Source organism: Malus sylvestris, chromosome 15, assembly GCF_916048215.2.
Source record: "Malus sylvestris chromosome 15, drMalSylv7.2, whole genome shotgun sequence".
NCBI classification, from domain to species: domain Eukaryota; kingdom Viridiplantae; phylum Streptophyta; class Magnoliopsida; order Rosales; family Rosaceae; genus Malus; species Malus sylvestris.
The window spans coordinates 30,617,896-30,634,064 of NC_062274.1; the positions used below are offsets into that span (position 1 = coordinate 30,617,896).

At 37.3% G+C, this 16,169-nt stretch overlaps 3 protein-coding genes across 6 annotated transcripts; 1 reads left to right on the plus strand and 2 right to left on the minus strand.

Moving 5' to 3' along the window:
* The first annotated feature begins 217 nt into the window (after positions 1 to 217).
* LOC126603310 (nicotinamidase 1-like) lies at positions 218 to 2,676 on the plus strand. The gene is made up of 5 exons (XM_050270115.1): positions 218 to 520; positions 951 to 1,134; positions 1,289 to 1,422; positions 1,564 to 1,749; positions 2,201 to 2,676. The coding sequence occupies exons 1-5, from the start codon at positions 380 to 382 to the stop codon at positions 2,288 to 2,290; spliced, it is 735 nt and encodes a 244-aa protein (XP_050126072.1). The 5' UTR covers positions 218 to 379; the 3' UTR covers positions 2,291 to 2,676.
* A 122-nt stretch (positions 2,677 to 2,798) lies between these two features.
* LOC126603307 (protein NETWORKED 2D-like) lies at positions 2,799 to 6,888 on the minus strand. Its single transcript, XM_050270114.1, has 2 exons — positions 6,631 to 6,888; positions 2,799 to 5,995 (listed from the first exon to the last, which is right to left on the minus strand). The coding sequence occupies exons 1-2, from the start codon at positions 6,722 to 6,724 to the stop codon at positions 3,039 to 3,041; spliced, it is 3,051 nt and encodes a 1,016-aa protein (XP_050126071.1). The 5' UTR covers positions 6,725 to 6,888; the 3' UTR covers positions 2,799 to 3,038.
* A 5,410-nt stretch (positions 6,889 to 12,298) lies between these two features.
* On the minus strand, positions 12,299 to 15,461 carry LOC126603312 (uncharacterized). 4 transcript variants are annotated; one of them, XM_050270121.1, is made up of 3 exons: positions 15,181 to 15,461; positions 14,075 to 14,682; positions 12,299 to 12,843 (listed from the first exon to the last, which is right to left on the minus strand). In XM_050270121.1, exons 2-3 carry the CDS (start codon positions 14,547 to 14,549, stop codon positions 12,788 to 12,790), a joined length of 531 nt encoding a protein of 176 aa, XP_050126078.1. In that variant the 5' UTR covers positions 14,550 to 14,682; positions 15,181 to 15,461; the 3' UTR covers positions 12,299 to 12,787. The 4 variants fall into 4 exon arrangements, with proteins under 4 accessions (XP_050126078.1, XP_050126076.1, XP_050126077.1 ...); XM_050270119.1 differs by having other exon boundaries at positions 14,075 to 14,707; XM_050270120.1 differs by having other exon boundaries at positions 15,163 to 15,461.
* Between the last annotated feature and the right edge of the window lie 708 nt (positions 15,462 to 16,169).

Here is a 16,169-nt window from a genome sequence, read left to right on the forward strand (position 1 = left end):
AACATAATAAACCCAAAAGCTAAAAACCAAACTTGGTGTTTATCTTTCTCTTCCTCCTTTCGTTTGGAGTTTCTTGGAGTTCCTTTCCCAACTCAAATAAAATAGTGCAAGTACGCCAAAAACGCGGTTATTTCACGACCATTATCCTAGTTGGTCTGAGGTTCTTCTATTCAACAAACTTATCTAATCCAACGGTCCAAAATCCCTTCTTGTTGGCCAATGTTCCTTTCACCCTATTACGTTGACTGGGTGTTGTTATCACACACGGTGTCCGGAACACGTTTCCTCTCAATTTTCTTGACTCACTTGATTCCTTATTGGGGTCATTTTTTCTTCATCCGCAGCAAAAGTTTGATCGAAAGGAAAGAACAGAAGAAAAATGGTTCCGCAGACGATTGATTTGTTGAAGAAGCAGCTTCCGGTGCACCAAGAATCCCTGCTGCTCACCGGTCACACCACCACCGGCCTTGTCCTCGTCGACGTCGTTAATGGCTTCTGCACCGTCGGTGCTGGCAATTTGGTAATTTCATTCTTCCCCTTGCTCGCATTTTTTTTCCATGGTCCAATCTATCAAACACAATAAGATCTTGCTGACGTTGGCGCATCCAAGTTGGCTGGAGTTTTTTTTTTTTTTTTTTTAATGAAGTAGGGATTCCCCCTCCTCGTAGTTTAGATTAGAATATTGTTCGAATAATGAAAACAAAGGAATAAGATTGTTGATCTCAAGGATGAGATTGGATTAGATTGCTCGCCGGATTCAATTGGGAGGGATAAGTTTTCTTCGCGACTAACCATCTTCTTCGTTCAACTTAGACAACATTTGAAAGTTTAACTTGCGTTGAATCTAGTGTGTTATCCAATCCATTTCAATCTTAGACACCAAACGAGGCCTATAAGTTTTTGTGCATATCATATTGATGTACGTGGGCATGGCATGTTATATTGAATAGGCACCAAGACAGCCTGATAAACAAATTTCTGAAATGGTGCAAGAGTCAGTGAGACTAGCCAGAGTTTTCTGTGACAAGAAATGGCCTGTTTTTGCTTTCCTTGATTCTCATCACCCTGACATTCCCGAGGATCCTTACCCTCCCCATTGCATTGTTGGAACTGATGAATCAAATCTAGTCCCAGGTACCCTTTTGTTCCTTCTTCGTTTATGTTTTTCGTTCTGTTTTTCTTCTCGGTTGTTGCAGTACCTACTATATAATTTATGGGTTAGCTTAATTCACTTTCTTTGTTTTGATATTTTAGTAGCTCTCTTTTAATTATATAATTACATACACAGCCCTGCAATGGTTGGAGAACGAACCAAACGTGACACTTAGACGTAAAGATTGCATTGACGGGTTTCTAGGATCCATTGAGAAAGATGGCTCAAATATGTTTGTTAATTGGGTTCAAAGTAATCAGATCAAAGCGGTAAGCATTTCCTAAACCCCACAATGTGTTCATCCCCTTGTGATTTGCAGTTTGTATTTGATGTTGACTTGTTTAGTTGGTGCCCTTTGAAGTTCTGTTATCCCTGTCTAATTTTGCTGTTTCTTGTTCTTGTTTTTAAAGATCTTGGTTGTAGGAATATGCACGGATATATGTGTGCTAGACTTCGTATGTACCACTTTGTCTGCAAGAAATCATCGTCTTCTTGCCCCTCTGGAGGATGTCATTGTGTATTCCCATGGTTGTGCCACTTTTGATATTCCAGTTGAGATTGCAAAAACTGCCGAAGATGTTATAGCTCATCCCCAGGTACTTCAGATAAATCCTTATATCGCTACTCGTTGTCTTGTTCTGATATGTATTTTTGGCTACATAAGATTGAGACAACGCTGAAATTGAATGTCAAAATGAAATCCGGTAAAGTAAGCAGCAGGTATAAACAAGGCGAATAGAGAAATCTGACTTCTTTCCGCATCTTCTTGCCTTTATTTTTGGGTTTGCTGTGTCAATCAGATATGAATTCTCGGACAAAATACCTATATCTGTCATCTTTGTGTGTTCTCTGAGTGGATATTCTTGTTTGGTCAGCAATGAATATATTAAGATGCTAAGTTTTGAAGTGACAGTAGGTAAAGATAATCCCATAATCCCATTATGGTCCATCATCAACGGCAGAATGCTAGAATCTACTGCTTGCTATTAAATATTTGTTATTCAAACAACAGAGCTCTTCATGTTTGAAATTTTATTGTCTTTCCAGGAGCTAATGCATCACATAGGCCTTTACATGTCCAAAGGAAGAGGAGCAAAGGTAGTATCAGAAGTGTCATTCGATACAAAAGAGCCATGATCCTATAGATTGGCATTGAGGCCTTCTCTTTCGTGAGGGGAGCTGTTTCTAAAGAGTGAAAGGATGTTATCTATATGGTGAGTTGCCTTGATTAGGCAGCTTGAACGTGGGAGGTTACATTAAAGGTTAGCGAAAAGTGGTGCGTGTTTAGAAATCTCAAGTGCTATATGACTATGGCTTGGTGGCTGGAAGGGTCACAGAATAAAGATTTTAGCATTAGATTTGTGCCCAGTAATGTATAGGAAAGCTTTACATTATTCACTGTAGTTTGCTGAATAATAAGGCGATTGTTTGATCATGTATGGTGTTCGTCCTTATGTTATTACTCTATTATGTGGAACGGAAGCCTGCAGTTTCATGATTGATTAAGTTTCAATTGCAAATGAGGTCGTGTGTTCATCCGAGTCATACGAGGAAAGTTTTCTTATCAGCTATGTTTGATTGGATTTCATCTGATTCCAATATGGAGAAATTTAAAGCATTTGGAAATCCAATGGAACATAATGTATAAAAATTGAAGACCATGATTTAATGGTAATTAGATGGCTTAAATGCTCCTGCTGTTTGATACTTTACAAGCTACAATAATGCATGGTAATTAAATGACATGTTCTCCCCGATAAAAAAAAAAAAAAACGAAAAGGAAGGAGACCTAAAAGAAAAGGAAAAAAATCACAGAAACCTGTCGAAAAACTATTCAAAAGTTGACAAGAAAGCAAGGAAAACAAAACGTCCACAATGAAACGATCTACAGCTGAGATGATTTAGCTTTTGAATCTTGGTATCTCTTATGCATTGCAGGGGCCACAACAGCGAAGATTGATCGCTTTTGCTTCTTTGGTGCTACGCCAAATATAAATGACTGTAAGGGCACTCGGGAACGACTCTCAGAGTGGGCTAGCTGTGGAGCTGGTTGCTTCTTTGATCCAGCGAGCCTGTAATCCTCATTCAACTTTGCCATACTTTTATCTATTTCAAGTTGGAGTGCGTTCACATGATCCAATCCCGCTTGCAACTCGTCTGCAACCTTGTTATTCTCTTGTTTCATATTTAAAATCTCGCCTTGGAACTTTGCGGCTTGATAGCTTGTAAACTTGAAGTCACCGTCCTCGGCACTTGTCTTCAAAGCCTTTGTTATTTCTTCTTGAATGTTGCACAAAGACTTGAATCTGCACTGCAGCTCGTCTTTCAGTAGTGCACCCTTTTCCAACCAAACATTCAGTTCAGTCTGTATCTCCATTAGGTGCTGGTATATCGGTCGTGCATCCGATTTCATAGAATATTTTGCATGACTACTTCCGTCTTGTTTCTTTCGTTTCTCCTCAAGCTTGGATATCTCAGACTGCAAATCTTGGACGGTTGTTTCGAATTGTTGTACTTGGTGGAATGAAGTGCTAAATTTTAACCAGAAATCCAGGTTCTCCTCCAACAGTTCATCAATGTTCGAACGGAATTTTTCTTCTATTTCCGAAGTTCCCTCAAATTGATCATCCTCTTTCTTATCTGCTGAACCACTCGTTGGGGTCTGCGGGTGATCTAAAGCTTTAAACTCTTCTGAGTCTTTGGTTTTACCTAAACTCTGTAACAGAAGATCCAGTTTCTTATGCAACGATTTAATCTCTTCATCCTTCATGGCACTGGCACTCTTCAATTCTTTCATCTGCACTGATGTTTCAAAGAGGTCGTTCTCTGCTTCACTGAATTTCTTCTTCAGATCCTTGTAGTTCCGAAGTGTTATCGTGTACTGTGTCAATAGAATCTTCTCTTTGTCCTCCATCCCATGCACAAACAATTTCTGCCAGTCTGGCTCATCTTCGTTCCTTGTTGATTGTTCCTCAACTTCGATATTAATTTCCGGGGATTCGTAAACATCTTTTCCTTGATTTTCAGCAGAAGTACTGAGAGCATCTGTAGGTTGTACAGAACCATGAGCAGGATTTTCTATTTCCTTATGTTCTGTGGACTCTTTTGACGGTCTCCCTTCATCCAGAGATTCTTCATCTTTTTGCTGTGAAACTGTAGCCTTCAGTTCCTCATCTGACTTCGCTTCCTGTACTACCCTGGAGCCAGTGACAGGATTTACCGCATTATTAATTTCCAGGCATTGAAAAACATCTTTTCCTTGATCCGCGGCAGAAGTAATAAGAGCATCCGTGGCTTTTACAGAACCATCATTCGACTTTTCTGTTTCCTTATGTTCTGTGGACTCTTTTAACGGTCTCACTTCAGGCGGAAGTTCTTCATCTTTTTGCAGTGAAACTGTAGGCTTCAGTTCCTCATCTGACTTTGCTTCCTCCAGTACCTTGGATCCAGTGACAGGATGGACCGCATTTTCTTCTCCTTCAAGAGATTTCTGCAACTTGGTTTCCACAAGAGATTCCTCTTTTGTTTCTGATGAGCCTGTGACCTTGACCTCCTCATCTGGCTTCACGGTTTCCAGTTTATGAGAAATGTGATCGAGATTACAAGTTGCTTCGGTAAAATGTGTCTGAAGGTTGTCATTCTGGTTTTCAACACTCCGGTTAAGATCCTGAACTTGATGCAGCTTTTCCTCCAATTCCTTCAGCTTTTTGCTCAAGTCTTCCTTGTCACCTCCCAGATTTTTAATCTGTTCATGAATCTCGTCATTTTCGCTTCTTAATCTCTTGACTAGAGCAGTCTGTGATGAAACTGCACTTTCTAAACTGATCACCTTAGTCACGAGCTCGTCAATCTTATCTGCCATTTCCGAAACAGTGAGAGATGAATCGGGTGCAGCGTCATAGTGTTCCTTAATTTTCTCCCGTAATAACTCTAATTTCTGTCTCTGTTGAGTTGCCTTGTCCACTTCCTGGTCCAAGCTTTTTTCATTTTCTTCATTTACAGATTCATCCTTTACATTTGGATTTTCCGGATTTGTTTGATCAGGATGAAACTCGTTCTTAAGAGTCTCTAAGTTCTTCCGGGCATCCTTAACCCTTTTCGACTCAACCCTTGCTTCCTCAGCTGTACTTTCCTGTTTCGCCTGCAAGTCAACCAATGTATCTTGGCATGACTTCAAAGCAGCTGCTGCCATCAAATTCCGAGCCTCGTTATCTTCAATGACCATACCCTCACCAAATTCATCTTGCAAGCTGCATACTTTCTCCTGCATTCCCTTGATTTGGTTCTCGATTGCCCAGTACTTTGCAAGTCCATTCTCATACGAACTTTTTACAAACTCTTTCTCCGTTTGTAGGGACAGAATCTGTTTCTGCATCTTGTCAATCTCTTCACGTGCCTGAGGTTTGGTCAAGCCAGATTTAGGAACTGTTTTAGCAGACAAGGATTTCATTGATCGCTGAGGCTCCAGCTTATTTTTCGATGTTGTTTTCGTGAGAGGACTCCTTAAATCTTTAGTAGGACCCTTTGGGGGGACCTCTGGGATGCTCCATTTTGAGATATCTGGAGGCCTTCTAGGCATTTTAGGTGAGGGATATTCATCTTCGTCATCCATCGCAAACTGAACTTGTTCCGGGAAAACAGAAGCGATTGTGTTGTTGGCATTTTGTAGCTCTGTTGAAATGTGATCATACCGCTCAGCCAAGGAGCGGTAAGCTCTGTAGGTTTCCTCGACAAATTGTATCAGCTCCGGTCTATTTTTGAAGTACATTTCTGCTCTCTTGGCAAAGGAGTCTCCATCCTCTTGAATGAGTTTAAGTACAGTTTGTACCTTTTCCTCCATATCTGCAATATCCATATCACTGTGCATTCAATTTCCAGCAGATAGATGCAACTTCTTTTCGGGTAACCGAAATTATAGTGTACAACTCAAATATAAGAAGATCATAACTATTTGGTTCACAGAAAACTCTGGAAGTTCAAGAAACATGTTTATAAATATTACGTTTTGAGAAGATCTGGTTCAAGAACAAGAAAAAGTGCAGTATTTTCTGCGAAACCTTCGACGATTAATGATAAACCATATTGTTGCAAATTAACAGATTTTTTTTTTTATCAGCTGCAAAATTTGGAAGAAGATTTGATTCGATTGAAATGTGAAGTCGTTTATAATTCTCTGAGTTTATATTTTACGAACCAAACAAATTGAGTTAAATTTTGTAATCGTGAGCAACTAAGACACAAATTCTATCTGAATCCATTTAGATCAAAATCCAAAATATGATATGATAGCAATAATGTTTGTGACTGAAAATATGGACATAGCCAAATCATCAAAACATAGCCAATAAACAAGAACCTAATAAAGTCCTAAAAAAAACTAGAAGATTGGTTAAGAGCGGATACGATTAGGTTATGTTTAGGGTTCGATCCCTCCTCATGTGACCCAAAATAACAGAAATGGGGAGGTAGGTAGGTACCTTGGAGATTCTGCTCGAGCCATTTGGATTGCTTAGTTCTGATGTGGCTGGCCCACCACCATGAATATGCATTGCTTGCAGCTCTCTGCAACATCTTTCTGCTTTCTTCTTCTTCCTCCTCTTCAGACCAAAACCACGCAACCCTTCTTCTCTAAACCAAACACCAACAATATTAACTAACTTATTGTTATTATTATGTTTAATTAGGGAAATTAAAAGAAAATAAAATACAGACAGACAGACACACAGCGATGGAGGAAGAACGTGCATGGGAACGCGTGCGTGCATGCCCCCATCTTTGGCATTCTTTCTAATACTAGGATCATGGAGGGGAGCAAACCTCGCTCCGAATATTTTGTCAAAGCTCTTCCTTTTTCTGAAAAAATTAAATTAAATTAAAAGGGTACCAAAAATGAAAAATATAAAATCAAGTCCCTCAATAGAAGGAACACCACTTGGCAGGTTTGCTTTTTCCAATGGCACCTCTTCACCCCTTTCGTTTTTTTTTTTTTTTTGAAAAAATTGAAAGAAAAAAAAAAGTTAGAAAGATTAAATTTTTAGGAAAACTAATAAAAAAGGCTTGAAAAGTTTTAGTTTTAATAAAAAAAATTATGTTATAAGTTTTGTTTAATGATTAGTACAATGCCCATATTAAAGTAGTCCGACTAAAAATGGTTCAACTATAATAAATTATGATTTGTCGATTTTACTCCTAACTTTTTTAGGTTGATTCCAGATTTTAGTTGTTAATGGAGTTCATCGTTGTTTTGTAGACCTTCTTCTTTTTCTTTGAAACAAAAATATAGATCCTCATGTTATTTAATTTATATTTTGTATTATTTTGTTGAAATGTGATCGTCGTTATTATTTATAGTGTATTCTAGGTACTGTTTTTCAATTTTTCATCGTCAGTGGAGTTTATCGTTTGTTTCTCCAGAAAATAAATTCGAAATCTACATGCTATTCAATAATAACGACAAGTCACTGTTTCTAAATTTTAAGTAACACTGTTTCTGAAATCTAAGTCACTGTTTCTGGAATCTAAGTTACTGTTTCTGGATTTTTAAGTAACACTGTTTTCGGAATCTAAGTCACTGTTTTTGAAATCTAAGTTACTGTTTCTGGAATCTAAGCTAGAAAGAAATAGTGAAATTCACTGTATTTTGATTCAAAGCAAAATAAGCTCCATATTTCTTAAATATAGTCAAATGATGCATGAAAGAAAAGAAACAGTCAAAGGTTGAAACATAGGCTGTTTCTGAAATCTAAGTCATTGTTTCTGGAATTTAAGTCTTTGTTTCTGGAATCTAAGTCACTGTTTCTGAAATTTAAGTCACTATTTCTGGAATTTAAGTCACTGTTTCTGGACTTTGGTTCTTTTCTTTCCAGATACAGTGTTTGTTTGTGCATAGATAAAACAAACACTGTATCTGAGTTTTTTTTTTTCCAGAAACAGTGTTATGTTTTGGATTCTCTAGAAACAGTGTTATGTTTTGTTTTTTTTGTTTTTTCCAGACACTTTTTCGCCGGTTTTTGCCATTAAACTTCTTTGAACTTGTTTCGGCTGCTTTTTTCCGATGAATGCTTCATTTTTCAACTTTGATTTGAACTTTGATTTGGTTGTTTTTGAAATTGAGGAATTACCGGGCAATTGGCAGTTAGATGATGAAGATGATCCCCTGCTGCGAGGACATGATTCTACTGCAAGTGACAATAGGCAATCATCAGGAAAGAAGAAGAAAGCTTCATTTAAAGAGAAGTCAAGTAAGAAGGGAAAAGAAAATGGGGAGGTAGGGAAGAAGATCAGATATGAAGAAAATAGCTCAAGGGGAGAGAAGAGCAGGCATGAGGAAAGTGGCTCAAGGAAAGATGAAGGGAAAAAGAAGATGAGGAGGCAGAGACATTCCCAAGATAGTGCCAATAGTTTTGGTTCTTTTGGTGGTGCATGGACTCAGGTAGAATATTTGTTGGCCCATGGACAATAGTTTTGGATAGATTTTTTATTAAACTTTGAGCCATTTTGGTTAAATAACATTTTGGGATGGTTTTTTGTTAAATATTTGTTAGCTCAAGCTCTTTTCATTAAAGCTCCCTAAATTTTTAGGTAAAATTTTGTAAACTAAATTATATGAAAGTTAATGATTGAATTATTACTTAAGCGTTGATGGACTTACCCATTTTTTATTGGTAACACATTATTTGGTTTACAAATTTTGTCTACAAATTTAGTCTTCCTAACTTTACTAAAAAAAATATTATATAGAGAGGATCATCGAATGATCTTATTTCTAAACTTATTAAATAGTAGAGTAATGCTATGAAGATTAAATTTATAGACAAAATTATTACAAGAATACACTAGAAATCAAATATAAAGTTGGCTATAGGCTATACTAGATTTTCAAAATCATTGACACTTCTATGAAAGTATGATTAATCGTATAATGAAGAATTTGTTATGAACTTATGATAAAAATCAAATGTAACTTTTAAAGATTGAAATTTCCAGCTGTATCACTTTTACGATTGCATGTATTAAGATTTTAGACTTGCTCTTATATTTAACTTTACTAAAATGACATTCACGGTACATACAAAAATTTCTCGCTAAAGTTGGCATCAGCTTATACAACTGAAGAAAAAAATACCTAACTCAGACAAATAGTTAAATTTTTTTAGGGTCAAGTATGAATAACTACTCAACCTATAGAAGTGATTCCAAATTGATCTCAACCTTTTAAAACATTCCAAATAACTGCCTTGAGAAATAGGAACTCGTTAGGTCATCAACGTTAAGTGATGATGTCAATACCATTAATTGACAATGTAATTAATGTTAAGTGATGTGTGGACAAATATTGAAGCTAATTTTTACTACCACACCATTTTAGAGTCAGTAATCCTCAAATTGAACCCTTTTAGACAAGTTAAACACTAATTTTGTCTTGTTAAAAGGGATCGGTTTGGGGATTTGGAGCTTTATAAATGACGTGAGAGTGAAATATTGCTCACTTCACGCTGGCATTCTACCAGATGTCCATTTTGTAAAGCATTAGGTAGTTATTTGGAATGTTTTAAAAGATTGAGATCAATTTAGAATTACTCCTAAAGGTTGGGTAGTTATATGGACTTAACCCTTTTTTATTATAAACAAAATCATAGTTAATTATCTGTATTTTTTAGTGAATTTGGGTGTAGAAGTTGTGTAAGTAATCTGTAACCGACATTAGATTTTCTTTCTAAAAAAACTTTAAGAAGCAAGCTAAATTTGACAGATGGGCACCCCATTTGTAAGAAGGGTGGACCTTATGGTTGAGTTGGATTTAGGCATCTGTGGAACCTCTCAGCTCCTCTGGTTAGTTTCGGGTACCAAGTCTTAAGATACCTCGAAAGAATTAGCATGTCTTGGAAGTATCTCAATTGAATCAATAGCTCAAAGACTGAATGATGGCAATAAGTTATGACCTGCCTGAGTAAAGCGTCGCGTGGAAGCTAAAGGCTTAATGGCTTAGGGTGAGAAAGAACTCAGTGCATGCTTGCATGGTTTTAGAAATAGCTAATCTAGGGTTCTTAATATTCTGGAATGTTTTTAGTGGCTAAGGAAATCTAAGGGAAGCTTGAAGAAATCCTCATAAGGTTAGGTGAATTTCCTTTTCCAGAATCAAGGTTTCATGCACTTAGAGAAAAGCTTGTTTTGCCTGGTGCAATCTTTCCTTGATTCTCTCTCTACGATGCATGTGTTGTTTCCCTCGTTGTCTCTTCTCTTTTGTGCTGATTACCCTCCAATTTTATAGGCATATGGCTCTTTTAGCTTCCCCTAAGGAATCCTTTGGTTTCCTTAATTTCTTCCTATTCTTTCTAAGTTTTCATTTCTCTTTTTCGTGGGCCCAGCTATGACTTTCCTTTTTGGTGTAACATTGACAAACACTACTAGCCTCGTGAAGACTAGGTTGCGGACACTGCCCAGAGCACCATCTTCCATGGTCAATTTCCACAGACTTCTTTTTTACGCTCTTATTGGTTTTCCTGTGTATGCTTAGAAGGCAAAGATCTCTTCTCTCCTCATTAATGAAGTGTGTTGCACTATGTTTGAACGTGATCTTGTAGGTAACTCAACTTTAATTAGGTTTTGGTGTTTTCTTAAGTATCCTAGTTAGGTTGTAAGGAAAAGCAAAACTTGGTTTTATTCTCTCTCATAATTACCCACATGGAACCAAAAACTATGGGCATGGACTTTTGGTGCTCCCAAGAAGCCCAAAGTCTTCCATGATCTTAGCTTCACATAGATCCAATTAACTTCTATACCACCCACACCACAATCCGCATGGCAATTCCCAGTATGTGGCTTAAGCCCACTTTAGTGTGTAGCGTGGTTGGCATGATTTAATTACAACTTTAGTGTTGTAACTTGACTTGGCATGATAAATATATTGTCACATCTTGAGGCTATCGCCTAGGCGAGTCAATCCATGAAACATTTTGGCTTCACCCCTCACTTTTTAAAACATTATAAGTGAGAAATCTTATATTCGACTCTTATAAATAACGAGTACAATAACAAATTATTATAGTTGACTCATGGTGTGACTTATTCAAAATTTTCCACCTTGTAGTGTAAATATATCGTTTAGTGAAAAGAAAATAAAGGTTATGGGAGAGTGTTTTAGTAGAGGTATTATCAATAAATTGAGATGTAGTAATACCACCACTCAAATTATAGCATTCAACAGAAAACATAATTGGCAACAAATAGAGAGATGCTCAAACTATCATTTTTATAAGTCGAAACTTACGATGTATAATTTTATGTTCTCAACACACCTATTCACATATAAGCGTATAATAATAGCAAGGTTTTGGTTAAATTTTCAACACCAAAATTGGGGAGGTCAGGACCAAAGGGCAAACCACGGTTACCAGTGTACCACAATCAAAACACATTCTCTCCTCCCCCGAATGAGAAGGGATTTAATTAAGGGAGTTTTAACGAAAAACCCGTGGTACTGTTCACTTTAACGAAAAATCATATTTTTACACTAAAAAGTCAAACCTGATACTATTCATTTTACTCTTTATTTTGTCCTTATTATTAAAACTCAAAATTTTCAAACTCTTTTCATTAATTTTCCTTTTAATTAAAGGAGCTTTGAACAAAACACTTTGTGCAGAGTCAAAGTGCCACCAATGTACAAACCCCACAAGCTGAAGGCTACTTGCCACTAACAACAACGAATCAATCTGTTCCCCCAATTGCAAGTTGCACATCTCAAAAGACAAAAATACTAACCAACCAACACCCAGAGCCTCATCATTGTCACTGCAAACCAAAACCACAGAAAAATGCGGCTGCAGGATCAAATGTACCACATAACTTGACCTTTAAAATGAGCTCTTTTGAAAGCTCAAATTGGAACATGATTGGAGCTTAGAAGTGTTTTGGTTAATAGAAGTGCTTTCTGCAAAAACCACTTGCCACATACTTCTTTAGAAAGCACTTTTCAAGTGAAAAAATTTCAACGTGTTAATCATAAAAGTAATTCTAATAAAGCGCTCATGAATAGAAATATAGTCCCACACAGTCGTCAAGGCTTGTTTGACAACGCTTTATTATTAGAAGTGTGTAAACTTTTATGGAAGTTCTAAAAGCACTTTTAAATATTTTAAAGCATTTCCAAACATGATACTATTTATTGCAAAATTTAGTTGAGTATTGGCCCTCGCTTAAGAGTTAAGAGTATGAGGCAATGAGTTACAATAGTAGGGAGCTTAGAGACCACAGACATGATCATATTATTTACAACCCCAAAAAAAGCATTCTCCAAGGATATTTGATAATAGCAGAAGGTTGACAATTAGCATGCAGCATACCGGAAAGCACGAAGTGTCTGTCTTCCCACCCGTCCTCAAAATTTAAGGGGCGTCGAAATCATCCACATAAGTCTGATGGATGTTAATCTTCTGCGCTTCTCGGCTGGATTCTACTGGTGCAGGGCCACCTAATCGCATTCTAAATTATTTTCTACTATTATCCAAGTATGTAACAGACTTGATTCTTCGAAAAAAGGATCACACAGAGAAGAACTCATCAAAATAGGGCCAATTTTGAGATATATATATAGATATATATATATATATATATATATATATATCAGCTTATTTATGCATCGAAGTTCTGAAGAGAAGAAAGCCACTGTTCCATATAGTTCTTGCAATCTGCATAACCAAAATGCAGATTAGCACAGATGACATAGAGCAGCATAAATTAACAGAAACCTTAGCATATTACACAATTAGAAAAGTTTTAGAATATTTTTCTGGCGTGATGCACACAAAATCTAAGCTATCTAAAGCTATTACGGCGACATGTTTACAGGTGTAAAAAGACTAAAGAAGCCAACAAGGAAATTTTATCTTTTTGGAAGAACAGCGCCCGAAAGGCCAACCAACAAGCAAATTCATTCCTCATGTAAATGAGGATCCACGCAACCCGCAACAAACCAAAATAGCAGTAAATCATCTAAAGCTATTGTGCTCAACATGGTCTCTGTGATTTTGTGCTCATCAACAATCTGCAGTTCACTTGGAAGTTTTCTCATGTGCTTTCACACCATTCAGAATCAGAAAGGTAGGGTCAAAAACAAAGTATTTCTTCAAGTTTTTGCAAAGGTCATGCAGTCAATCTGCCAACCAGAACAGGTTGTACAGGTACGGGTTATCAAAGTGGCTGACCAATCAACTTGAAGCTCCAAGAAAATGAGTCCTGCAAATTGCAACCTTTTGGACTAGTCTCCGAAAAACTGGGACATGAGGTCCCAAAAACCATAATATTTTGCACAGAGCAGTGCATTTCCACTTTCCCCCATACACTTTCTGATGGTTTTGAGATTTGCAGCCACAAAGTTGTATACTTTCAGGAAAGGACAAGAATAGGAGGGCCTTCATCACTAACTCATTTTTGGTAGTAGATACTAACCAAACAATTGCCCGACATCAAGTTTTGTTTTACTACAAGCGATATTTCTACTCTAAGCTTATCTAAGGGGAGGGCAAGTGTTTGAACGCGAGATGCAGTGGGATGAAGAGGAAGATCCTATCCACCCGATTGCGCCACATAAAAATTAAATTAACAAAGATGGTGACGGATTGACGTCTTCATAATGACAATAATTGACTCAAAATCCCCAAAATAGAATCACCAAATTGTTTGGTATGTAATGAACAATCCAACCTTATTTATCCCGAAAGCAAGTAATCACCAAAAACAAGATTTTGTTTTGTCTAAGAAGCATACAAATATGAATTAACTTAGATTCCCCAACAGTTTGAGTTTGAATTAGATTAGAATATCGCTCGAATAAAAAATTACTCAACAGTTTAAAGTGGTTGGTGTTTGCAGTCAAATACTCAATCAAAGCAGTAAAAATATAAGAGGAAAATCTCTTACCAGAAGAGAATTCATCAGGGAGGTTCTTGATGGCGCTCAAGAGCTCATTGTTGGAATCCTCCACCACCTCCTTGCAGCCAGGGCTGTAGCAAGGGACCAGCACTGCATAACTATTATCCGATTTGTCATCGTCACTCTGGAAACCCGGGCCATGAGGCTCCAACCACCCAATAGACCAGTCCGAGTCATCGGACTCCGACCCTGACAAAATGTCACCACCATCTGATGGTACAATAACAATATCATACTCCCTATCAACCCTCCTCTCTTCCCTACTCAGCCATTTCCTCTTAACCTTTCGCGGTGACGAGGCCATTTTCGTGCCCTTAACGGAAGGGAATTGAACCGTCCCGGGGTCCCTCATACCACCAAAACCACACTCAAAAGAAGAATTCACTGAGGAGCCATTGTTAGCAGGCTCCTTCTCTGTCCCACCCCACCAACACCATGGCAAACGAGTGAAGGAGACTGCCATTTTTCGATACCCGAATTTAGAACAAAGCTAAATGATGATGGGAAAGAACTGTGGGGAAAAGGAGTAGAAACTAGAAAGCCAGAGAGACTCAAAATTTGAGACCAAAGGAATGGAATGCCCAGATGGTTCCTGCCTGTTGCAGCAGCAACAGCAATCAACTGTATTAGGAAATGATGAATTCAATCACTAACAAAAGTAAATCATATTAGGAAGTAGGAAAAAGTTCAATCCAACAAAATAATTAAACAAAAGGTAAAAACCAATTAACCAAATCTAAAGAGAGCAAAAAGTCATTCATCTTGTTTTCCTCATGCATCAGACAAGATACAAACTTAGTCCAATGGATTAGTAAAACCAAATTTCAATAATCAAGCCTAAAACTTTCCATTAATAGAAAATTCTCAAGAATCAAACTCAAATAACACCAACTTGAACCTAATCAAACTCCAATAACAAAATGACCCAATTCAAAATATTAAAAAATTCCTTCAATTTCCTCTAAATTTCCTCTAAATTTCCTCCTTTTTTACTTCCAAAGTTACCCAGACAACTTCACAGTAAAAACCGGAAAATCAAAGACCCAAATTTTAAGTCCGCAAACTGAAAATCCTACTTATACAACAAAACCCACCCCAAATGCTAGAAAACGAAGGCTTGGGTCACGATCTCGAGTACAAAGTCGGGATTTTTCGAGACTCCAAAGGGTGAAATCGGTATTTTATTGCCCGGAAAAAAAAACCCAAACAATTATGGCGGCAGACGACGTTGGAGTAACCGTGAAGAAAAATTTCAGAGAGAAAAGGAATTAATTGTGCTTTCCCAACCCCGTCATCGCCATCGTCGTCGTCTTCTTCCTCTCACTCTCTCTGTGCTTTCTAAGAAACCACCTGGGAGTGAGATTGTCTGCTTCCGTATTTATAAAGAAATCCTCCCAATTATTTATTTGTATTTTCATTTTATTTTGGACTCTGTCGTGGCACATTCTACGGTCAAGATCTAACTTCTCTGTTCATATAGTGCGGCGGAGCATGGATGTTACTGTGCTCCTCCGATCGTTTGGCATCATCTCGAATTTTGTGACTAATTAATGGGCTAATTTAAAATTAGGGTGACTAGTGGGGCAGATTAGCGTCCAAATTTGCTGACGTGGTAGATCCAAACCCAATCATTGCGTGTGTTTACGGTTCAACTTACCGACACGTGTAACCTATGTCAACCTGTGAGTTAATGCTTCCTGGGAAATATTAAGAAATCACCCTGAAAATGTACGGCGGACTTTGACTCTTTGCATTGAATCATTGAAATTAGAGAAATGGGTACTTTCTTAACCAAAACTCTTTATGAATTATTTGTTACTTTTTAATTAAAAATTCATCTTAGACAAAGGTAATTTACAGTTTGAAGTTAATTTTGTATCAAATATTATAAAATATGAGGTGATAGAAAATCTATAAAGAATTTCATTTTAAAATAGTCTCTTCTGAAATTGAAACCCTACCTCAGGAATCAATCCTTGGTTGAATAGGAGCGACGCGTGATAGATTTAGGAAATTTAGATTTAATTTGATGCATCCAGCTTATTGCTTAACAATGATTTGTATGTGGAATGAGGTGGATCAT

What these genes read in the sequence shown, in the direction of transcription:
- LOC126603310 (XM_050270115.1), top strand. Translation starts at nt 380, where the DNA reads ATGGTTCCGCAGACGATTGATTTGTTGAAGAAGCAGCTTCCGGTGCAC. An exon ending in CCGTCGGTGCTGGCAATTTG is followed by an intron (nt 521 to 950) that starts GTAATTTCATTC and finishes TATATTGAATAG; the next exon opens with GCACCAAGACAGCCTGATAA. An exon ending in AAAGTAATCAGATCAAAGCG is followed by an intron (nt 1,423 to 1,563) that starts GTAAGCATTTCC and finishes TTGTTTTTAAAG; the next exon opens with ATCTTGGTTGTAGGAATATG.
- LOC126603307 (XM_050270114.1), bottom strand. Translation starts at nt 6,724, where the DNA reads ATGTTGCAGAGAGCTGCAAGCAATGCATATTCATGGTGGTGGGCCAGC. An exon ending in GCTCGAGCAGAATCTCCAAG is followed by an intron (nt 5,996 to 6,630) that starts GTACCTACCTAC and finishes TGGATATTGCAG; the next exon opens with ATATGGAGGAAAAGGTACAA.
- LOC126603312 (XM_050270121.1), bottom strand. Translation starts at nt 14,549, where the DNA reads ATGGCAGTCTCCTTCACTCGTTTGCCATGGTGTTGGTGGGGTGGGACA. An exon ending in CCCTGATGAATTCTCTTCTG is followed by an intron (nt 12,844 to 14,074) that starts GTAAGAGATTTT and finishes TTGGTTATGCAG; the next exon opens with ATTGCAAGAACTATATGGAA.